General features: G+C 36.6%; 1 protein-coding gene across 3 annotated transcripts in view; it reads left to right on the top strand.

The window, feature by feature from the left end:
• Positions 1–26095, top strand: part of LOC126273013 (uncharacterized) — a 163947-nt gene that overhangs the window by 90721 nt on the left and 47131 nt on the right. For all 3 annotated transcript variants that reach the window (XM_049976381.1, XM_049976383.1, XM_049976382.1), the window contains exons 5-6: positions 17261–17436; positions 17679–17841. In XM_049976381.1, coding sequence (XP_049832338.1) covers positions 17261–17436; positions 17679–17841 — 339 coding nt within the window. The remainder of the gene's footprint in view (positions 1–17260; positions 17437–17678; positions 17842–26095) is intronic.

Below are 26095 nucleotides of genomic sequence, written 5' to 3'. Positions count from 1 at the left end.
AAAATTTCTAGCTTTCGCAACCAACGGTTGCTTCTTCAGGAAAGAGGGAAGGATATCCTTTTTTCCCCCTAAGGTAAGTCTTACCCTCTCCCTTAAAACCCACATCCTTTCGTCTTTCCCTCTCCTTCCCTCTTTCCTGAAGAAGCAACCGTTGGTTGCGAAAGCTAGAAATTTTGTGTGTGTGTTTGTGTATTATTTTATTGTGCCTGTCCACCGGCGCTTTCCCGCTTGGTAAGTCTTGGAATCTTTGTTTTTACTATAATTTTTGCATGTGGAAGTTTCTTTCTATTTTATATATGTATAGTGTGTTGCCTCAAACTCCCTGTGAACAACGGGTACGAGAGCTGATGTACTGCTCATCAATTAACACATAAACACAACCATGTTCGTCAAAGTTTAGCAGGAACCACAAATATTTCTGCACTTGTACTACTATATCATCCAAAATTTGCCCTTCTTTAAACTGTCCGTAGAACGGGTGGGATAACTTCACAAACAACTTAGGATTTTGCATTCCCTGTTTAAATCTCTCCCTGGAGCCAACTTTTCCAGGTTTGGCTCATTGACACAGTTAACCTTCCCCTCTTCTGTTCCCAAATTAGCTTCCCGTGACTCATGGGCCATGGTTCTGTTTAATGTATCTCCGGTATATACAATGAGGATCAGCACTTGCTCTTCAAGCACTTGGCTAACAGTGCCAGTGCTGCTTTGAGTCCATGTAAACTCTTTAGAGGTAGAATCAGCCGTGCTCATCTCTTTTAAACCCATTCCTGGCAACAATATTGATTGCCCTGGTACTTTGCCCAAAGCTCTGATGTATTCAGTTATGTGCCTGGGTGCTTGACATCCCTGAGTTTTTAGTTTGTACTCCAGTTCCTGCTTCCTCAGTTGACTCTCATTTGCCACCTCACCAGCAGCCACCCTGTAACAGTATATATGCCCAGAGACCACAAAAACCCAAAAATATCTGCTTATTGCAAGATGTAATCCACACAATGCCATCAGTCTTACTCTGCTGCTGTTGTGATAACAGGCAGAAGGAGAGGGGGAGAACTAGGTTTATTGCATGAATATCTTTTACAATACTCAATGACACAAGCTATTTGGAACAACAGAAGTTAAAGAAAAAAAATGACAAGAACATCAACAGATTCTCTCCCAACAAAATATTAAAGCAATTAATCATTTCTTAAGGTTGCACTGTGACTGATGACTGTGGTGACACAATGGAAATGACTTAACCATTTAGATTACTTTGAGCAACAGTTGTCCCCAAGTATTTGTAACTGCAGCAGGAGGTGCCAACAACATTCTGTGGCGGCATCACCAACACATCGAAGTCTGCACTGTCAAATTAGTTAGTGCATCTCACTTAGTTATGCCCAGTATGGACAAGCCATGCTATGAGTTTCTGTCTTTTGCAACTCTTGCCGAAGACTCATCACTGATAATGAATGTAGTAGTGTAGTGATTAGCACATTGGACTCATTTTCAGGATGATGGGAAACAACAGTGGTCCAACATTAACATTCAAATTGTAGCATGCCAATAATGAATGCGTTAGTCAGAAATCAGGCTTAAACTCAAAGAAAACATAAGAAGCAAAATATAAAGATGAAGTAAAGATAGAAAACAAAATGGATGGAAAGAGGAGGAATAGAGGGGAAAAAAGTACAGTGAGAAAAGTAGTGTAAATGAATGTGAACTGGGTGACTACTGTCAGATTTTTTTAATTGGCAAATAGAACCACTTCTTCTGACACAAACATAAAAAATACTAATTGATGGACTGTGCATGATTGACTTGATTATTACCACAATGCATTATGTTTCTGATCATCAAACCTCACATCAGTTTGATGTTGCACAACAAAGAAAAACTTCAATTAAGCTACACATCATATTACTTTGTCACCGAATTTGACTCTTTCTATGATCAGAAATGAAGTACGGTTGTTTAATGACTTGTATAATGGGTACAAATGTGTTAGTAGTTTAACTTATAACTACAATGCCTGACAAAAAACTTAAACACCCAGGAGATGAATCAGATGTTGATGTACCTTTGTATGATTATACACCATTGGCAGGTATATAAATGATTTAGAATTGCAATTCTCTGAACAGCCAAAAAATCAATTACTATTTTTCATGTTTAATGTTCTTATTATGTTGTTGTTGTTGTCGTTGTTGTGGTCTTCAGTCCTGAGGCTGGTTTGATGCAGCTCTCCATGCTACCCTATTCTGTGCAAGCTTCTTCATCTCCCAGTACTTACTGCAACCTACATCCTTCTGAATCTGCTTAGTGTATTCATCTCTTGGACCCCTCTGCGTTTTTTACCCTCCACACTGCCCTCCAATGCTAAATTTGTGATCCATTGATGCCTCAAAACAAGTCCTACTAATCGGTCCCTTCTTTTTGACAAGTTGTGCCACAAACTCCTCTTCTCCCCAATTCTATTCAATACTTCATCATTAGCTATGTGATCTACCCATCTAATCTTCAGCATTCTTCTGTAGCACCACATTTCGAAAGCTTCTATTCTCTTCTTGTCCAATCTATTTATCGACCATGTTTCACTTCCAACATGGCTACACTCCAAACAAATACTATCAGAAACGACTTCCTGACACTTAAATCTATACTCGATGTTAACAAATATCTCTTCTTCAGAAACGGTTTCCTTGCCATTGCCAGTCTACATTTTATATCTTCTCTACTTCGACCATCTTCAGTTATTTTTCTCCCCAAATAGCAAAACTCCTTTACTACTTTAAGTGTCTCATTTCCTAATCTAATTTCCTCAGCATCACCCGACTTAATTCGACTACATTCCATTATCCTAGTTTTGCTTTTGTTGATGTTCATCTTATATTCTCCTTTCAAGACACTGTCCATTCCGTTGAAGTGCACTTCCAAGTCCTTTGCTGTCTGTGATAGAATTACAATGTCATCGACGAACCTCAAAGTTTTTATTTCTTCTCCATGGATTTTAATACCTACTCCGAATTTTTCTTTTGTTTCCTTTACTGCTCGCTCAATATACAGTATACAGATTGATTAACATCGGGGAGAGGCTACAACCCTGTCTCACTCCCTTTCCAACCGCTGCTACCCTTTCATGCCCCTCGCCTCTTATAACTGCCATTTGGTTTCTGTACAAATTGTAAATAGCCTTTCGCTCCCTGTATTTTATCCCTGCCACCTTTAGAATTTGAAACATAGTGTTCCAGTGAACATTGTCAAAAGCTTCCTCTAAGTCTACAAATGCTAGGAATGTAGGTTTGCCTTTCCTTAATCTTTCTTCTAAGGTCAGTATTGCCTCATGATTGATAGGGCAAATAAGTAGTGTGTAAAAGTCAGAGGTTGAGGGATCACTGTGAGGAACATGGAGATGCTAAGTACTCGTATGAGACAGCATGATTAACACAAAACGGAATTTGAAAGGAGCCTCATTATGGGTCTCCATTTGGCCAGGTAGCCGAATCACGCAACATCCAGATTTGTGGTGCATTAGGATTTGACAGTGACCCAATGTTGGACTGCATGGGAATCTGAGGACTGGCATGCTTGTCAAGGATAGGCAAATGACAGCTAACCACCACGCCAGAGGATCAACTTATTGTGCACCATGGACATAAGAAATTGACCCCCTCAGATCTGTGCCTGTCATCTGTGAACAAGTTAAGGCCTTACTGCAATGTTCTTTGTCATCCTACACTATTGATCGGAAGCCAGCAGCAGCCAACTATGCCATTACCTTCCTGTCGTTGGTTGCCATTAATACTGCTATACAAATGGCTGCATTTGAAATGGTGCTGTGACTGGGAAGTTTGGACTGTTGATGAATGGCTTTGCATTATGTGCAGTGATGAATAGCGGTTCTGCATTATTCCAGATGACCATTGTCAGTGAGCCTGATGGTGAGGTGGGAGAGGTCCCAGTCTTTCAATGTTTTGGAGAAGCACAGTGACGTTACTCCTGGAGTACTGTGTGGGTAGCCATTGGATATGACTTCAGGTTATGGCCAGTAGGGGTTGAAGGAATCCTGGTGGCACAACAGTACACCAGAGAGATCCTGCATCCTCTTGTGTTACCTCTCTTGTGACAGAATTGTGGTGCCATTTTTCAATTGGGCAATGCTTGTCCACCCATGGCATTTATCTCTATGAACTGTATGTGTTGTGGCCAACACAATCCACTGATCTGGTCCCAATAAAATATGTGTGGGACCAGTGCCAGCATCCAGACAGCTGTGGGCCACTTTTTTCAGGTGAGACTTTATGACACCCTTCCCAGCTGAATTAGTGCATGCATTCAGCTCATAGGGGGTACAATGTCATCCTAATAAGTGGGCTCATATTGCAAAGTTCTCAGTAAATTTGGCTCTATCTGTTATGACTGAAATAACATCACATACCTTGTCAACTCATGAAGCTTAATTTCCTCCTCGCCTTCTGGGGGTTTTCCACGCATATTTGAGTCCTTCTGTCAGCCACCAGACTCTCACCTTCATGTAACTGAAAACTTTAGATAGATATGTACCTTGTAGAACTGGTCACAATAAGAGGGCCTGTCCACCCATGGTATACAGTCACTATAAAGAAACTTCTAAAGAAACAGCAACTTCTGGATTACAGATGTAAAACAAAGCATAGAGCTCTAGTTTGGAGGGTTGTAGTATAAAATGCATTCATCTGTCAATAGGTCACGACATTAGGACTTAAACTGCTGTAGCATAATCCTATCTAAAGATCTCTCATAAAACGCAAGGACTATCTGGTCTCATGTAATGTATGTCAGTGGTACCAAAGTTTGATGTGTAGACATTCAAGCATGACAGATGAACCAAAATTAAGAATAGCAATGCAAAAGCAGAAATACTGAACTCTGGTTTGTTGCTTTACAAAGAAAGATACAGAAGTACTAAAATTTCTAAAATTGACCCTTCTATTACCAGTGGTTTCTGCCTGAAACCACCATCTCTTTTTTAGAAGTACCAGTGCCTTTAGGATGAAACCACCAATGCTGTTGCAAGACAGAGACATCTAGTGGTACACTGAGGGTCTTCTACGAAAGTAGTCCATTGTAGCAATCATTTATAGTGTTCAAAGTAACAGTTAGTGTGAAGGTTATGCTGCTTGTATGTAGGAGATGGTGACGTGCTGTTTTTTATAGTGTCTATATTGAGAAGGTCATTGACAGTGAAAGTAAGGACAACATGAATTTGAGTTTGTACTACAGCTTTTATGAGTGGTTTCGGAGTGAAACAAAATTAATGAAATTGTAGGCCCAGTTTTGCTTGTTGTGTAGAACCATAAGCATTATGGGTTCATGAGATTTTTGAAATGTGAGATTGTGTGTAGGAAAAAAGTGAGTTTGCTTTCAGATGTAACACATGAAATGACCGATTGAGAGTTTTATGCCCTAGTGGTTCCGTAAAACAATTGAGTGTTTACTTTTTGTCAATTCCTTCCAGTATTCATTGCTTACTATGATAATAAAGGTTAATTTGTGAAAAATTTTAAAATAATATATTTCCTCATAGTGTTGGTACTGAAAGTGTTAAACAGGTACAGGTTCTGATGAGACCCCTGTCAGAATCTATGCAGAAATTGCAACTGAGTTTGTTCTATAATGTATTGTGAACCCTTCAAATAAAAAACTGCCTTAATGATTTCAAGAACGCACAAGTCATGACTGTCTACAAGAATAATAGCTGAAGTGATCCAAAAAACTATTGTCAAGTCTTATTGCATTTCATCAAATGTAGAATATTAAAACTTCTGAGCTCAAATATATTGAGATATTTTGAGTAGAATGACCTCCACTATGCTATCCAGCATGTATTTACACGGATTTACCAATTTGTATGAATATGAAATGAAATGATGACACAGGCTCAGTCATAGGTAATGTAAACGGCAGACTTTGGTCTATTGGAAAGATACTGGGAAAATGCAGTCTACAAAACAAAGTGTGTCATCTTTGAATATTTCTGAAGTGTGCAGAACCCATATCAAACTGAACTAACAGGAGATGTTAAACGTATACAAAGAAGGGCAGTAAGAGTGGTCACAGGTTTGTGTGGCTCTCAGAAGAGGGTCATGAAAGTACTGAGAAACATGGATTGGTATACTCTCAAAGATAGACACCAAGTATCCTGTGAAAGCCTACTTGCAAAGTTTCAAGGGACAATATTAAACGAAGAATCTAGATATGTTCTTCAGACCCCTTTGTGTCATTCCAATAAGAACTGTGAAGACAAGATTAGACTAATTACAGCATTCACAGAGGTATTCAAGCAGTCATTCTTCCTGTCAGAATGGAACAGGAAGGAAGGACCTAAAGAGAGAATTTCCTTATCTTCAAAGAGTCAAGATTTTCTCCAATGGTTGCGCAGTGCAATTCAAGATTCGCTTCACATTATTAAATGTTACATATTTACAAGCTTACTTTGGCATTACTGGTGACTGGAATTTTTTTGCCAGTTCTCATGGTAAAGGTGCAGTTGATGGCATTGGTGGTACCGTGAAAAGAACAGTGTGGAGAACTATAAATTCACGGAGGGGTACATATTAACACTTCTTATGATTTTTCAAGTGTGTCAAGGAGAAACTGAAAGGGATTACAACCCTCTACTTATCATCTGAAGAAATTAATTTAGCAATGGCTATGTTGGATAATCATTGGAAAGGCGTACGGCCTATTCCAGGATTGCACAAATTCCATTGCATTATAGCAGTTAAAGAGAAAGTTATAAGGTTTTTTATTACATCTGCCCAACAGATTCAACAGTGATATCACTTCATAACCATGTAAATGCACACAATTTGATGTTTACCATAGGAGAATTTGCATTATCAGAGTTGACTGTCACTGGAAAGTCCTGTTTGAAGAAGAAATCTTTTGCCAAAGTTCTTCAAGTTGATGAACAAGCTGAGCAGGTCTTGCTGAAGTATATGCAACCCAGTGGGAAATGCTGGATTTGGTGCACAGAAGAAGACATATCTTGGGAAAATATTTCAGTAATCTCCCAGAAAATAAATCCACCCAAGCTGTTGAATAAGAGGGGACAATTTGTTTTTCAGTAGTATTGAAATAGGTCTAGTTCTCTCTTGCTTACATTTTTATCATTTTGACATATTTATTAAAGTATTTTCTTGCTGTTTTGTTTTAAATTTCACTCAATAATATTGATGTATCTATGTGTCAAACCCACAACACCACACCCGCAACATGAAGGAAAAAAAGTATGTTGTCTTTTGGAAGTGTCTGTGAATAAAAGTTAACATTTCTTGTATTTTATTACTCCTTTTTTCACTGTGTAAAATATTATCAACCATCCTGATTCAGAAGTAGAAGACGAAATGACTAAAGAACACGGCTATGTGCAAATAAAGGGTAAAGTTTTGTCATATCCGCAACACTTCTTCAAGATTTTTTTAGCAGGTTGAGTGTAAAATTAAGAGCTAAAATTTTTACAGGAACTTAATAACATGCTATTCTATTCACTAAATTAAAGTTAGCCTTACTCTGACGCCTGAAGTACAAATAAATATAACTTTATGCGTGAAAAATGTGACAAAATGTCACACCCGCAACAGTGGAATGACCCAGCCAGTCTTAAAATCTCATAACACAAATATTTTAATTCCGAATCTACCCAGTTTTGATGGAATCAATTGTCTACAAGATAATCGCCTTTGAATAATAACAAACTTTGATCAATGCAGATTTTCTGTATGGATTAAATGCACAATGGAAAGCTGTATGAACTTTATTGACAATGTTACTAATTTTGAATAATCCGTCTCTTCCAGTGTCGCCACATTTGTCACTAAAATGTAACGTTCTCTTAAGTAACAAAAAGTGGTCTCTTGACATCAGTTCACTAAAAAATGGAGTATTTAGAAAAACACCTCTGGTCCAGTATTCGCTAATTTTCAGTTTTTTAATGTGAGATATCACAAATGAAACAGCTATAATCAATACATTTCTTCGTATCCATTGTCTTTCCACTTTGAAATTCGAGAATGTACTGATTCTGGAGTATTCTCCTTGGTGAATAAATAAAAATGATTAGTTTTGTCAGCTATATATTTCATCAGTTCTTATGTAAAGAATAACATGAAAACTGACAGAATACTTAGCTCATTCTGTATGTGACACACTCGTTGTGATAGCATATCATGAAATGCGTGATTAACTAGCCGAAAATCATTTTCTTTTCAGTCAAATTTATCACTAAGACTTGATTTCTTCATACGCATTTCACTATTACTTCTTGAGTCTTCAGATTCAGACCAACTAACATCTCTTGTTTGAAACACAATACTGCATTGACACCTCTGCTGATATGGACGATTTATGGCTAGAGCTTTTCCATTCTGTGAAATCACTTTCGTCAAAATCAAACAGCTCATCCTCACTGTCGCTCCTCGTATGGATCTCCATGATTTCTTCCTCAGTGCACCCATGACGTCTTGACATTTTCTTTGTAAAATACAGGAAATCAAGAACACTGAAGTAAATTCCAATGAACAGTGAACTGCAGTGCGAAGCCTAGGATAACAACAGACAGAGAATCAGATGACAAGCTAGTGGCCAGAACTGTGAAAGGCTACTGAGGCATGGGGCAGGAAGTCCACTATGCAAGTTATCTCGTCATCAGCACTCAGGTAGCAGTGCTTCTATACTCATCATCAGCACTAAGGGGCCGGCAAATGGGTGTGACTTAACTCGTCAACAACGTTCAGGGGAAAACTGGCAGTGTGACTAAACTCATCATTAGCTCCCAAGGAGTGGCACACAGCATGACGAGTAAACTCAACAGGCATAGTGTTAAACAGAGAACTTCCATGAAAGTCATTCCAAAACTGCCAACTGCGGTGCAGGGGGAACACTATCTGGAAACTACACAGGACATGCTGGACAGTGCAAACAGTAATCCCAACTTTTTCAACACTGCAATCACATGTAATGAAATGTGGAGTTATGGCAATGACCCAAAACCAAACTGCAGAAACAAAGATGCACTTGTAACAGTGGAAACATCTGACATCCTCGAACCGAAGAAAAGTGCGGCATTTCCATAGCAGTGTCGAGGTCATTCGACCATTTTCCTCAGCTCTCGTGGGGTGATGCCTGAGTACATATCACAAAGCCAAATTTTTATAAATAGCACTTTAGTGTTTTCATGATGCTGTGTGTTGCAAACAACTAGATCTGTGGTCAACAAAATTTGGCAGCTCAAAACTTGGCAGCTCCAACATGATAATGCACCACCCCATTCTGTGCATCTGGTTCAGATTTTCCTCACCAGACACAACATTCCTGGGTTAGCCAAGCTGTCTTTTCCCCTGACATGGCATCATGTGACTTGGGTTATTTCTCAAGCTTTAAATGCCCCTGAAAGGAACATGTTCGAATTAAGAGAACACATCACACAGAATTTGACGGTGTGGCCCATTCCAGAAGACCTGTTCAGCAACAGCATGAATGCTAGGAGACTACTTTCAAGGGGATTATGGTTCTATACCACCAAATCAATAAATGTATTCCTGCCAACCAAAGGTTTGATACTTTTTTAACACACCTCAGACATTGAACCAGTTGTAAACCGTGTAACTTCTCAGAACCAGGGTATCCAATGAACCTTGAAATCTTGAAAAACCTGGAAAAATCCAGGAATTTTCAGAATTGGGAACAAAGCGAAAAAAAAACCTTAAATTTCTTTTTAAAACCTTTTTTCAGTACTATTCCCACATTGAACTAAATTATCGGTTTAAACCATCTGTGATATTTCAAATATCACTAAAATATTCAAAGGGGAATCTACATGTTATGCATATAATATCCATTGGTCCAATGTTTAGACAACAACTTGTAACCGTTTTATACTCATCGATATGTTGCATGAGGCGGGAATCCGAGGAAGCTGATTAGTGCTACTGTGTGAGAGGTGGGAAGAGACAGGGTAATTCATTGCTTCGAAGGCTGCCATAAGGTATAGATCAGCTACTGTGGTAGAAATACATGTAAGTAATAAGTTTTGTAAAAGCATTTTATAGAGACATTCATATTCAGTTTAGTGCTATGTCTAAAATTACATTAAGCCTTTTGTAACACTTACTGTATCAACTGTTAGGTCATTATGGTTGGCAGCAGTTGAAAACACAATGTCATAGTCAAGAAGAGTAATGACTCGCACCAATATGCATCGAACAGATCCGTGGGACTGAATAATCCCTCGACAGGACAGACTGACATATATTATGAATGAAGAAGTTAAAGCTAGCTGTTGGTTTTACCATGGGGTAATCCGCAATCTTGTGTCAATGAATCTGTAGCTTGTGAATGCCTGCTTGTCCATTTTGTTGATTGGAATGGCAGTAACCTTGAATAGCAATGAAATTAAATCAAGGCTGTTGTAACACAATTATTCAAACAGGAGGAGACGAATGACATTTTAGATGCTTGTAATTGTGTCTCATGTTGCTGCATTTACAAAAAGTTATCACTATCAAGTAATTGTTCACCCTTTTTTAAAAATGTACTTTCCTGTTTGCATTTTCTTCCATTAGCAACACTGTGTGACATTTATAATAATTTTTCTCACTTCACCATGTGTCGATGGTATCATAGAAATGAACAGGCCAGAAATGACTTCTTCATTCATCATTTTTCCGCTCATGCACCTGCATAGGTCAAGTTAAAACAAGTGACTATTCACTGCATAATTCCTATTCGCCATCATGATATGCACTGTTGGATCCCGTTTCTGGGCACTAGTTTCAACTGGCATGAAGTTCAGGGGCTACAAAATAAAATAAATAATTTCCTTCAAATGCGGTCACGTATTTGGTAGTACTTTCACAGGGTGCCTGCAGGTCATGAAGTTGTGAAAAAGTCATCAAATTTAGCAGGTGGTCATGAAAGTAATGAAAATAATTAAGTGGGTAGTCATGAATTGTGTCTTGTGTGCCAGTCAGCTGTGCTTCTAGTAGGGAGTATCAAGTTAGTGCTACCCCCAAAAATGTTGTATCCAGCAGTCCATTTAATACATTCACCAGATCTCTTAAAACGCATTGTTATCTATAGGGGACTTGTGTGTCCTTCTGTGCAAACAATGTTAGCAAAGCCTCTGCTACTGCTGTTTGCAACCTTGAGGGGCAGATGTGGATGGAGAAGTTTGAAGGTGTGGCTTCCTTGAGCTGTATATGGTTATTTTCAGAAATCAGTGCACAAGTATTTCGCAAAGGCTGTGTCGAAAATTTGCAGATTTGCAGAGAAGAGTCCTTTGCAATTAAAAATAGTTGAAATTGGCTTGTATATAAACCTGAAGTTATGCAGAGCTCCATTCTGAGAAACTCTTAAGTGACAATTGCGTTGGAAGAATTTGTGGCAAAAAACATATGACTCCATCAACAGTTGACATAGTGAAGAGAGGACACTTAAAATATTGTGAATATTCTGAGAAACAACTGAAACAATTCAGTCCTAAGTTCAAACTTGATCAGTTTTTAATGAATTTACTGCAAGGTGCAAACCATGACCTCATCAAATTCATGCAGAAGCTGTTACGCATGTTTCATGGAAATGCTGCCATTGAAAGAGGCTTTCAACAAATAAGTTTTAGTTGAAAACTGAGAAGAAGATAAAATCATTGAAATTGTTGCAGAAAGAAGTGTTTGTAATGGAGTACAATCGTTAGTTGGTTTACTTAATAGTGAGAAACAACTGAATGTGGACATTACAAAATCAGTGATACTAGCTGTGAACAAGAGTAGAAGCCTTAAAAAACTGATTAAAATGAAGTGCCCAATCTTTAAAGGCCAGTTCAAGAAATAAAAGAGCAGAAAAATAAAAAGAACAATTATAGAAAAGTCAAAAGAAGAAGCTGTAGCTTTAGATTTTGAAGTTTCAATGTTAGCTAAGAAACTTTAACATGTAACAATACGAGAGAAGGAAAGTTGCCACTCACCATATAGCGGAGATGCTGAGCTGCGATAGGCACAATAAAAAAATTCACAAAAAAATAGTTTTCAGCCATTAAGGCCTTTGTCAGCAGTAGACACACATATACACACGCACACACACACTCACGCAAGCACAACTTGCACACACATCTGCAGTCTCAAAAACCTGAAACTACACTACAGTGTAAGCTATGTTTGTGTGAATCTTTTTATTGTGCCTATCGCGGCTCAGCATCTCCGCTATATGGTGAGTGGCAACTTTCCTTCTCTCTCATTGTTACATTCCATCCTGGATTTTCCGTTGTTTGATTAAACTTTAACATTGAATCTTTTACTGTGAAGTTTAAATTTTACAAATTTTGTACCTTAAAATTATTTATTGTTTTCAGGCAAGTTGTAAGTTTTCACTAAATTTCTACGTTAAAACAATTTGTATTTTAATTGACGTGATGATAAGTATATCAGAAAATAGTAATACCCCATCCTGTGTGGGAGTTATGATGTATTCATAGCATTTGATGAATGATATAGTACAAGTTATACGTAGTTACATTATTCACGCTGACATACAGTATAAGTGATACAAAAATTATTACATTCAGTTTCATTTCAGACAGCTTTCAGTTTCATAAAAAAAAGTGTTTTTGTACTTATACTACAAACACTTTCAAGAGGTCACAAATATAACTAAAGACGTAATGAAAAAGTCATGAATTTTATACCCTGAAAATCTATAGACACCCTGTTTCATTTTTAAGCAGTTGAATGAAGGTAGAAAACCCCATAACAACATAAATAAAGAAAATTTGTAAACTGCACAGACCATCAAATAAAAGAATGTGTGCTTGGTAATCACAGTTGGAAATGTAGTATAAACAATAATAATTCGAAAGAGAACAAACGATGTGAAATTGTAGTATGCCTTCAAACAAGGTCATGCCAGCAGTTTATTCAAAATAGTGTTTTTGCCTTGGGGATGCTGGAATCCCAAAAATGTTGCAGTCGCATACAAGCACAACATAATATCGGAAAAGACTTATGTACAGCTGTATGTGAAATAAAGAGAATGGCAGCTGAACGCATCATGAAAGCTTTCAAAAGTCTTATGAGCTTCTGTTACAAAAGTAGCTGCCACTAGATGCATTCATGCAACATTCCAGATATTCAACAACAAATTTTCTCAGAGTCATCCATACATCACTCCAAGGTAATTTTACAAATAACTTTTATATAATGTATAATACTTTTAATCATCCGTTTTTAGTGCCGGTATGTCTTAAATTTGTGTGAAGTATCACAAATTAATTAGTTATAAAATATAAAACCCGCAAAAATTAATTTTTTGTAATGAAATGTTTTATAAAACACATAAGCAATTGAACTTTATTATTTAGTCATTCTTCTGGAGATGGACAATAGACGTCAGCGGTTTAGTTCAGGGATGAACCAGAAACATTCCCACCCCACGTCCCCAATTCCTTAAAGAATTGGAACTCTCATGTATAAAACAGCTTCAAACATCTGAAAGAAATGTACTGGTAGTAAAAGGGTAACAAATTAAAACGTCATGCATGAAGCTAGGACGGCGAACAGTTACTAAGTGATAAACTTTTCTCTTTCATCATTTTATGGGGATATAAGTCACAAAAAGTTTAGAAAAGGCTTTAAATAAGGTGTAAAGGTCATTGGAAGTTGCTAAGTGCTCTCATTCTCAAATACTGGATGAATATGGTCCGGGTAATCTGCGCACCGTGAATTATGTTGTGTGTTTCCAACTATAATACTTGACTTATTGTAAGATTATATCTCTTAATGATTAGATAACAACAGCATTTTAACTTTCTAAATTCAGTCAATAATTATATGAAATACAGAAAATAAAATTATTGTTGCCCCTGGAAGCTGTTACTCAACTTGTAATGGTAACCAGTTTGACTGTTGACTGTTTACAAAGTGTGAGGTTAGCTGTACGAGCCGAAAGCGCGTTTGAATATTGTATGGGTTGCCCTGCTATGCACACAAGATTCTTCTCAATAGTAGATATGAGAAACCTCAGTTGCATTCTTAAAATATGTGATGAAAAAGTTAGACCCAGGCTAGGGAAGAAAGAGGGGAGGAGAAGAAACTATCTGGTTGCACAGCGTTTTTTGAGGGAGGTGTAGATTTCATCAAAATTTTGAGAAGTATTATAAACTATTTTTAGTCTGAAGTAAAATTTGTTAATTTATAAGTAGGAGAGCCAGCATAAAACAAATCAATATATTCAAAGGCACAGAATGATCCAGGGAATCAGTCTACAGCACAGTCAGATTTACTATCAGATGGCATTATATGAGCTGATATTTTGTAGTTTATGCACACCACCAGGACTCATTTATCAGTTTGGAGCTCGGCAGACTGTGTAGCATTATTCCCTTCATTATTTCTGTGCAGTCAAATTACAGAGAAAATGCAATTACAAAAATCAAAACTTGGTTACAGCATTGCATACAGATTGGCACCATACACGAGACGTAAACATGTTGATCTCATTGACAGTTGTTAAATGATTATACTCACATTTGATGAAAGTATGAATACTATTTTTCAAAAAATCCAGGTGGATATATATGTACAATTTTGAGACCATGATAAATAATTAATAACAGTATGTTACTTTGATTCTGTTGTTCTGAAATGTACAAAGGCAAATGATTTGCTTGAAGGTGTAAAAAGATCATAAGTTGCAGTTATCAATGGATGGACCAAATGTGAATTTAAAATTTTTGAATGACTTGAACACAGAACTGGAAGTATCCTTTGATTGTCTGCAACTGTTACAAATTGGTATGTGCAGTTCGATTTTATTACATGGTGCTGAACAAAACAAGCAAATCCAAAACTAAATTGGAAATTGTGTCATTTTTAAGTGCACCTTATTATTTATTTCATGATTCACCTGCATGAGGTATTACATAACCTTATGAGCATTTTGATGCAGTGAGTTGTGAAACTCTTAATAAGAAGAATTTCTTAATGAAAATCTACTTAAAGGATGTAAGGAATCTTATTGCAGCAAGACAGTTCAACCTGGATTTTGCTACAAGAAGTGCTCTGAAAGAAATTAAGAATGTATCTGAGATAACCAGATTTTCATCTTTTCCTAAGTCACTTTGCGGAACAAAATGGGTCGCAAATGCCACTGCATCTGAAAAAGTTGTAGAAAGTCTCGAACATATTTGAACTTATGTAACTGAGATAAATAAATCGAAAACTGTTCCTCAGTCATCAAGTTTCACAGTTGTTTGTGAAGTTGTCAATGACAAACTGCAGGCTCCGAAACTGACAGTCTTCATTTCAACAGCATGCTTGTTAGAACCATTTTTACTCAGTTTTGAGAGTGATATCCCAATGGATCCATTTCTGTATGAAGTATTACATAACCTTATGAACATTTTGATGCAGTGAGTTGTGAAACAGGGAATCTTAAAAAGCAAAGCTTCTTAATGAAAATCAATTTAAAGGATGTAAAGAATCTTATTACAGCAAAATGGTTCAATCTGGATTTTGCTACAAGAAGTGTGCTGAAAAACAAAATTAAGAATGTATCTGAAGAGGAAATATTGTTGCTGAAGCGAAACGTGCAAATATGCATTATTGGCATAGTAGAGAAGTTGCGAGAAAGATCACTGCTTAAATACAACATAATGTGTGTGATTTTCTGCTTGAATCCACAAATCGCATTAAACCAGGAAGTAACTCAAAGAAGATTGGTAGTATGTCCTTAAATTTTGGTATCAAATGCAAGAATATTGGTTTCAAAGGCAGACTGTGTCAAACTTGAATTTGTGGAGATTGCAGAGAAAATAGAATTGAACACGAAATGAAGTGTTTTTTGAGAAGTGAAAATCATCTTGATAAATTCTGAATTAATGTAATTAAATTCTCTTCAAAGCCGTGCCCAAATTTCTGAGATTTTGTGCAAATTATTTTAATAATCTCATGTGGAAATGCTTCTGGCGAGTGAGGCTTCTGTGTAAACTCTGAAATTATAGATGAAAATCAAACGGAAAAAAAAGATACATATACGACGCAGTCCACGATGCAAATGGAGTTGACAGTTTCAGCATTGATAAAAATCTTATACTCTGTGAGTCTTCAGTTTCTCTTGGTATATTTGTTGATTGAACGGTCTGCGGGTGTACTGCCGGTTTATAGTGTCCAACTGGCACTATGAACTGGCAGTATACCAGTGGACTGCTCTGTCTTACACACTTTGCACAAAGAAAATATGAAACATGAGGCAAGGGAAAGTGAAAGAAAAAAGGGGGAACGATTATTGAACTAATTAAATCAAGCTGAAATTGAAGAATTAGAAACAAAAAGAGCATATATGTTGAGTGAAGCTTCAAAGGTTTTGGCAAAATTAGAAAATTTAAAGAAATTATTTATTCATTTTTGTCATGACAAATCTCTACAGTTCAGATAGTTACAATGTATACATATTTGTAAAAAAAATAATAATTTGTAATTTTTAACGTTATATTTTTTACTGCCTATGTATTGAGTGGTTGGACGTGAGTGGGTATGGAGACAAGCTCATGAATCTATGGACCCTGCATGTCAACAGGGGACTGTTCAAGCTGGTGGATGCTCTGTAATGGTGTGGGCGTGTGCAGTTGGAGTGACATGTGACCCCTGATATGTCTACATACAACTCTGACAGATGTCCTGTACATAAGCATCCTGTCTAATCACCTGCATTCATTCATGTCCATTGTTCATTCCGACGGACTTGGTCATTTCCAGCAGGACAGTGCGACACCCCACACATCCAGAATTGCTACAGATTGGCTCCAGGAACACTCTTTTGATTTTAAACCCTTACGCTGGCTATTGAACTCCCAAGACATGAACATTATTGAGCATATCTGGGATGCCTTGTAACATGCTGTTCACAGATCTCCACCCCCTTGTACTCTTACAGATTTATAGATAGCCCTGCAGGATTTATGGTGTAGTTCCTTCCAGCACTACTCCAGACATTAGTTGCGTCCATGCCATGTCGTGTTACGGCACTTATGCGTGTTTGAGGGGCCCTACACAATGTTTGGAAGGTGTACCAGTTTCTTTGTCTATTCAGTGTATTACATTTGTTGGACACAGTTATCCCCATGTGTGGCAAGTATGTGGAAACAACGTACAGTGGATCATTCTGCCACCAAGTGTGAATATATGTACCACAACCTTTACCTGTGTAACTCTTCGAACCGTAGCCTAATTAAAATTATCTGTTTCAGATAGAAGACAGGGAGATGACATGGTTGCAGAAGTTGACTGTGGCATCAGTAAGATGGAGGCTTACATACATGCCCTTGAAGTAGAAATGAAGGAGCGTGCAGTCCTCATTGATCTTCTTGAACAGGGAGAGAATTTTTATAACACACAGAAGGGGGAAGCAAGAGTTGTTGCAAATGTAAGATATTTTTATATGTATGATATGAATAATCACACAGCTGAATAACTTTATGGAAGTTACATGAAATTTGGTAATAGATACATGTTTTTATTCCTTGAAGGTTGTTATTATCAGTAACTTGAGTAATAAATAAAATATTCGTTTCTTAAAATTTTTCAGAAAGATTTTGAACATAAAAAAATTTGCTATAAATAAATACACCTTATATCTTCATTGTAAATGGTATTCATTATTTGCAGGCTTACAGGAACTTTGGCAGTCGTGTGAAAAATTTGAAACGTCGTTTGGATGAAATGATACCAACATTGAAAGAAGCTAGCCCTATCCCATCTCCTGACGTAAATGCTCCTTCTCCATCACCTGATTCCGATATAGAATTACCAGGTGAAGCTAATACTACAGGTAAGTGGCTTATTTCTGTTTAGTACTTTGCTATTCATTTCAACATTTTCATGAAGGCCTCTCTTTTATTTTTGAGTTTGGTATGTTGTATTTCCTTCCCTTTGTTAATAACTTTCTATTTTTCAAACCTGATACACTGTGTGATCAGAATTGGGTAATGAGTTTAATGCGACATTTTAAGGAAATGAAAGCCAGTAACTGCCTCCATTATTTCACCGTGATCTATTTCGTCCTTAGTTGTGATGCAATGCACCACCAACTATGTGCTCTCTCGGTTAATATAATATGAATAATTGAATGCATTTAAAGATGCCTGAAAACACACACAACACTGGTGTTATATTCTACAGTATTTATTATTTATTTCACAAATCGATTTTCAGCAGTTACATCATCATCAGATACGATGGCATAACAGCCGAAAACTAGTTTGTGAAATAAATAACAAATATTGTAGAATATTACAATGATGTTGTGTTTGTTTTCATTTGTAATGTATAAAATAGTCTTCCGAGAACCGACGAAACAGTCAGTCAATGCAATTAATGAATGCCTTTCTGTCTTTAATAACCAGCTGAGTCATGCGAGTATATTCTGAGACATGATAAGACGTTATATTCATTCTTCAGGTGTATTATAAATTAATTAATGTTCTACAAATGCATTCTTTTGTTGGTGTATATACTGCATTAATTGGTGCGACCATATCTTGTATGAAATTATTTCATAATTAGTTTCAGTCTTTCTTAATGGAAAATGAATTTCAATTTCTGCTTTTCATTAATTTTTTTTTTATTTCACCAAAACAATGATACATCACATTGTTAAATTCTATCACCCACAGATAACAACTGACAGTACCGTTGCACAACATTAAAGCATATATCACTTTAAATTGATTTCCTCTTAAAATATCAGTTAATATCTGTGATGTGAATGTAATACTGTTTACTCTTTAAAACTACTATGTCCACTTTGCTGTCAATCACACCAATAATCTGAAACTATTAATTCTGTCACAGGAAGCAAAGCTTGTGTAACCGTATTGTTCTGAGAATACTCTGGAATTACCACCAAGAACAAATGTAGGCTCAAGCAATAAAATGAAACTATTTTGCTGTATTGTTCAAAGTTAGTCATTTTAGAGAAGTTATGTTTCTCCATAATCTAATTTTCCAAAACTGTTAATTCAGACACTTATTCACAAACCGGTAAAATGTTCTGATGTACAACATAATTCCAACAAAAACTTACTCCCTAATAACTTCAGAGTTGTGTGCAGGGATCAGCAGAAGTTAAAATCAAAGTCCTGTCCTTCAGTTATATAAAGCAATCAAAGGCTATTTAAAATTATTCCTTAGTAAGTGAAGCTGAAATAATTCCTGTTTCGCTTGTTGGCACAAACAATACACTAGTCAATAGACATTATTATCACCATTTAAAATAACACTCATTTTATTAACAAGGTTTTGGAATAACGTGCAGTGGTCATTACAAGCTCAAGACTTTTTTTGAACTGATATTTTTCATAAATTATTTTAAAAATCAATTTTATAATTGTGCACAGAGAAGATGCTGATGGTGATGACACAGTGTTCTAGCTATCGCGGATCGTGAGCGCTCTTGCGATAAGTGATCGGCACTGTTCGTCAGTGTAACACCACTGGATCACTTGCCAGGATCTTCCCCTTGCGACATGAAACAAACTGAAAAAACACCACCATTTTATTACCTACATCATACGTAAAAGTACGTAGTTAAATTGTATACCTCTCTTGCCTACCCGATGCTGCCCAAGTGTAAAATAAAGATGGTGTTGCTTGCTGGAATATGGAGCATCACAGTCTCTGCAACTTTCTTTAAATTTTTGTAGATGCTCATCAACATTTTATGGGGATAATACTCATGCCAGGCAGAAAGAATGTGAGCCAATTTTCATTGAGTGGTAATAACTCACCAAGCAGCAGAGACCTGATGAATTAAACTTAGATTATTTCTGATTGAAAGAGAAATTGCCTCAATTTTGGAGTAATTAAAATAATATTGTGAAAAGAAGAAATGTGTCATTTGCCTTTTAATACATTAAATGTTTCTCTGTCCTATATTAAGTGTCTAAAACACTTTTGGATGTTAGCTTGAATAAAATTGTTCATTTGTTTAAAAAGAACAGATATTGGGGAACACTAATAAGAATAGACCCCTTCATAAAGAAGCAAGTTTTAATAAAACTACAGTGAAACCCCGCTTTTACTCTTTTCAAGGGAATGTGGGAAAATGTAAAATGAGGGAAATAACATCGTAAACTGTAAAAGTTTTGTATATGATACCCCCCCCCCCCTGGCACTTTATGTATGATATTTGTACATAACAGCCATCAAAAGACTTGTCAGGGACATGTTTATTATCTAATGATGGTTTATTATCTAATAAAAATCTCTGATGTGACTGGAACTGATAACTATCTGGGAAGTTGAAAGTTCCATTCAATTTCATGTTTCATAATTGATGTTTTTGAAAGACAGCAGCTGCCATTCATTATTTAAATAATGAAATACTGCACTGATTGCGTACTTTTTCATGCTTTGCATGACCCGTTTCAAGAATTTTTTTCTCGTTGTCAAGTGCAAATATGTACACAAGTATTTTGTGTGGTGTTTTAAAATGTGTTATTCTGTGTCTCTTGCACCATAGTCATCTTTTTGAGGTTATTAGGTACTTTGCCTCATTAGTTACGTAGAAAACCACACACACATGCAAACTATCACTCGCATTGTTTGCTTGTGTAACATCTCAGTAAATACATAAGTAAATACTGCACTTCACAATGAGAATAAATTCTCAAAACATGTTTTGCTCAGCATGAATAAAATATGTAACTGGCACTGTGTTTAAACTAAAACCATTTGAGCAACGCAAAGTGAATGATGGTGTCAACTAGCGCTCTAAGTGGCCATACGCCGAAACACACTAAATATTGTTCGACAAAGGTGTCACGATGATCACAACAATCATGAAAATGTATTTTCACATTAGAGACAGTATGGAAATGGAAATGATAACTTCATTCGAACGAACCTAGTTACTCCAATCAGCCACCACGCCAAATAGAGCTTGGCAGCGGTGGGAGATTTTTTCCATCTTTTACATGTTTACTGGTTCAAATCTGCTGAGTAGAGTGCCCTGGTGTCAAGAAACTTAACCACGTGTAAACACTGCTTCATGACCAGCATCGTTCCAGCATCATTTTTTCTCCACAAACATTTTTTCTTGTTGTTGTTGTGGTCTTAAGTCCTGAGACTGGTTTGATGCAGCTCTCCATGCTACTCTATCCTGTGCAAGCTTCTTCATCTCCCAGTACCTACTGCAACCTACATCCTTCTGAATCTGCTTAGTGTATTCATCTCTTGGTCTCCCTCTACGATTTTTACCCTCCACACTGCCCTCCAATGCTAAATTGGTGATCCCTTGATGCCTCAGAACATGTCCTACCAACCGATCCCTTCTTCTGGTCAAGTTGTGCCACAAACTCCTCTTCTCCCCAATCTGATTCAATACTTCCTCATTAGTTATGTGATCTACCCATCTAATCTTCAGCATTCTTCTGTAGCACCACATTTCGAAAGCTTCTATTCTCTTCTTGTCCAAACTATTTATCGTCCATGTTTCACTTCCATACATGGCTACACTCCATACAAATACTTTCATAAATGACTTCCTGACACTTAAATCTATACTCGATGTTAACAAATTTCTCTTCTTCAGAAACGCTTTCCTTGCCATTGCCAGTCTACATTTTATATCCTCTCTACTTCGACCATCATCAGTTATTTTGCTCCCCAAATAGCAAAACTTCTTTACTACTTTAAGTGTCTCATTTCCTAATCTAATTCCCTCAGCGTCACCCAACTTAATTCGACTACATTCCATTATCCTCGTTTTGCTTTTGTTGATGTTCATCTTATATCCTCCTTTCAAGACACTGTCCATTCCATTAAACTGCTGTTCCAAGTCCTATGCTGTCTCTGACAGAATTACAATGTCATCGGCGAACCTCAAAGTTTTTATTTCTTCTCCATGGACTTTAATACCTACTCCGAATTTTTCTTTTGTTTCCTTCACTGCTTGCTCAATATACAGATTGAATAACATCGGGGAGAGACTACAGCCCTGTCTCACTCCCTTCCCAACCACAGCCTCCCTTTCATGTCCCTCGACTCTTACAACTGCCATCTGGTTTCTGTACAAATTGTAAATAGCCTTTTGCTCCCTGTATTTTACCCCTACCACCTTTAGAATTTGAAAGAGAATATTCCAGTCAACATTGTCAAAAGCTTTCTCTAAGTCTACAAATGCTAGAAACGGAGGTTTGCCTTTCCTTATTCTTTCTTCTAAGATAAGTCGTAAGGTCAGTATTGTCTCACGTGTTCCTTAATTTTCTTAATTTCGGGAAAACTATAAATATGTTGAAACAAAGTGAGGTGAAAATTAACATTGTGGGCATAGGAAATATGACGGGATGGATGAATAAATCTTATAAACGGTGGGGAAATTTTAATTCTGGGAACATAAAAGCTGGCTTATACTGTATTTGGCAACACCTAACTCGACATATTCAAATATCCATTTCTTGAATCTTGTTACATAAACTCTGCTGTCTGCCTTCATATCAGTGTGATTCTCTCTCTCTCTCTCTCTCTCTCTCTCTCTCTCTCTTCTCATCTTAAACCTGTGTTCTGGTGTCAGTTTTAAATGTTGATTCTTGTCTTCCATAGTCAATGCTGTGACACTAGAATGGCAGAGTTTCTGGCTTTTTTAAATGCTGAAAACGGGTTATTTTAACCCTGCATAAAATATTTTCATATTTTACTTCAACATTATCTTTACTTTCTTGCAAGCCATAGTAATGATTATTTAACATGGTAGTTATTACATTACTAACTTATTTCAACAAAAAATTTGTTACTAATTTGTCATTGCTCATGCTAATAAATTTTCTAAACTGTAGACTTTCATGTATTAACAATTTGTAGAACCTTCTAGACACACTTAGTACTCTATAGTCTGATTTAAAGTAGTTGCTGTGTGTTGTTTAACCTCCAAACTTACAGCATTGTCATTTCAAGTACAGTCTGAAAGCAGTCACCACAGCGCACCACTCTGTGCAGCAATAGAAAATCTCTTTAAAGGCTGTATCTTCCACAAAAATCAAGTTTAAGTACAGTGTAGGCTGCTATAGTCTCTCTCGGCATGTCAAAACTCTTAGTTTTATTAGAGAAAGAGTTACATTAATTTTTTAAAAACTCATTAGATTTTCCCATTTGTAAACAGCTTTAAACTTACCACATCATATCTCAAAAACTGATGCTCTCACAGAAACATTTTTTTTCTCTCGTTAATTGCTAAAATATATCACTTAGCAAAAAATCTTTTAAAATGTTCATAATCATTGTGTGTCCTATATATATGCTTCTGAAAACCTGTTTACATGCAGTTGTGTAGGTATTTAAGTCATAACAAGTATTAAGTTTAAAGTCTTTATCTCATGGAAAAATAATGTAAAAATTGTTAAATACAAGTGTAGTACCACTTTCAGAGGTATCTCTAAACATGTCTAGAGCCTTTTCTTAATTTTAATTAGGTGTGGTGTGACGTTGGTTATTGAAATAGAAGAAATTTTCACATTTGGATAAATTTTCTTCTCAAAAACTATTACTCGCATGAAATAATGTCTTGGTGTTTACACAAAAGGAAATGTATTTAAAATACAATTTAACTTACTATAAGAATGTCCTAGGAGGTGGCTGAATAGTGTTCCCTAGCCTCACAACAGAAAAGAGAAACTGATTGAAATAAAGATTTCATTAAAGTACACCATACACTACATACTAATCTGACAGCGGAAAGACACTTCTTAATTCAGAGTCAGAGTCAGTGGAAGTATTGGTGTCACTGCTCATAGTGACATGTAATATCAAGTCTTCCATGAACTGTTGTAGCACACTTTCATTGTTCAATGCTTCCTGTATCACTCCTTTCACGTGATCTACTACCTTTAGCTAGTCTTCTGGTGTCTTTTTTTCAGAAGCCGTTCCACTTTGGTCAATGTACATTTTTTATTTTCTGCAGCAGTATGACTTTTAACTGGAGTTGAAATCAGTTCCGCTGTGTTGTAGTGGCAATGGTAGGGAGTCACTCTGAGCATTTTATTTATTTATTATTTATTTATTTATTTATTTATTTATTTATTTATTTATTTATTTTTTTTTTTTTTTTTTTTTTTTTTTTTTTTTTTTTTTTTTTTTTTTTTTTTTTGGTGTTGCTTAAATTCTAATAATTCTGCTCTTGTCATGTTGCTGTCGAACCATATCTTACACTTCTCTAGCCAGCCAACAATGCCATTTTTCTTTGTTGCCTGTGTGGAACATAATCCATGAAAATTCTTCTTTGAATTTTGAAGTACAGAAGGAGTACGATTCTTCTCTTTGTGGTAGTCTGAGATCTTGTTTGAAGTAAACAACAGCAGACAGTTAGAAATGGTGCCTTTTGAATTCTGGCTTGTGAAACCATTTGCTTCCCTCTGCCGATATGGAGGTTCCATACTGCCACTGCTGGTATTGTCTGTCCAGCCCTTTTTTTGTATTGTTTCCACATTCACCCATGTTTCATCAAGCCAAACAATATTGTCAAATTTTGTCCTACTAATTCTCTAAGAAAGCAACATTACCATGCTACAGTATCTTGGCATTCCATTAATAACTTGCAGCCACAACAGTGTATAGCAGAATCGTAACTTCTTCATGACTTGTAACAAGTACGATTTATTATCCTGAAATAGATCCACTGCTACAAATGCAGCTCGTAGCTTGTTGAGTGTTGGATATTCCGAAACTCATCTTTCTGAAAGCATTTGAGATTTGTGACACTCTTCTCAAGGCGCCTCTTCTTCCCAGGTGTCTCTGATTTAGGTGACTTGCCTGAGATTCTTCTTCCGCAAATTTCAACTTGCAGATTCTTATCACTGATTCTTTGCTGATTTGTAGGGCAGGTGCAGTTTTCTCCACCACTTAATCCAAAGGAAGTAAAGGTACTCTTGCAAATTTCTCATTGCTATGGCACTCTGGCAACTGGTTGTGCTTTAGGCAGTGCAGCGGAAGTGCCAACACATTGATAGCCGATTGTGCCAGGCTCCCATTGCTTCATTGTAACGATTCATGTTCATTGTAGCAATGATAAAGTTTTATTTTAGCAAGTTGCAGAGACATGAAGAAGTTTTCTGTCATCACATTTCTTCTTTGATTTAGAAATGGCTCCATAAGACACACAATGACCTACTCTCTGAGTGGTTGCTTCTCTGTATGCATGCCCTCTTTTCCGGGGCATAGGAAAGCATTGCATATATACTTTGTTGCTACATCAGCACCAACCCAGAATTTCATATCATATTTATTAGCCTTATTGGGCATGAATTGAGTGTACGTGCGTCTTGGGTTGCTTACTAATAGTAGCTTGTCCATTGTTATATTTACTCCAGGGCAGTCAGAACGAGGATGATTTTCTATAAATTTTCCCTTAATTTCAGATACAAGAGCCATTTTGTTGGCTGGTAGACATTCAAACTCTGGTTGATTTTTCATTGAAATGGAGAAATCTGAGAAGCTCTGAAATCTGTCCCTTATAGTAACATCCTTGACGAAAGTGGGTCCCCAAGAGTGAACAAAAGATCATTCACAGACATAACGTTTGATTCTGTGTGTTTCTTCATGGGGAGTTGCATTGCTTGTAAAAAATAAGACCAAAAACCTAGATCACAGTGTCATGTATTTATTGACAAATAGTGGAACTATTTATCTCTTTTTAGAACATTCACAGCTGAGCTTCTGCCGAAAGGTGAAAAATTGGTGATCTCTCACTAAGCTTCATCCATAATGACCATCATTGTACAGGCCTGCTGTGATGAGGTAAGGACTGTTATAGACGAACATCCAAATCATCACCCTCTAATCCATCCTTGTTCACAACGTCTTCATCTTCATCATCAGTTGTCTTTGGTGCAAAAATGTCATTGTCATCAATGAAGTCAGTTTCTGATTCAATGTTGGAATTTTGTAAGAGAAGTAACATTTCTCCATCAAAAAGCTAGCCTTGATGAGTCATGTTCGACAATGTTTTTCATGCACAAAGAATAATACCTCAGTGACACAATATAAACTGTGAAACTGTGGCACATTCAGGATGTATATTCTACAGGACAACG

The sequence above is a fragment of the Schistocerca gregaria genome, chromosome 5 (assembly GCF_023897955.1).
Source record: "Schistocerca gregaria isolate iqSchGreg1 chromosome 5, iqSchGreg1.2, whole genome shotgun sequence".
NCBI lineage: Eukaryota > Metazoa > Arthropoda > Insecta > Orthoptera > Acrididae > Schistocerca > Schistocerca gregaria.
Note: the sequence above shows the minus strand (reverse complement) of the source record. Positions and strands in the feature narration are given on the sequence as shown.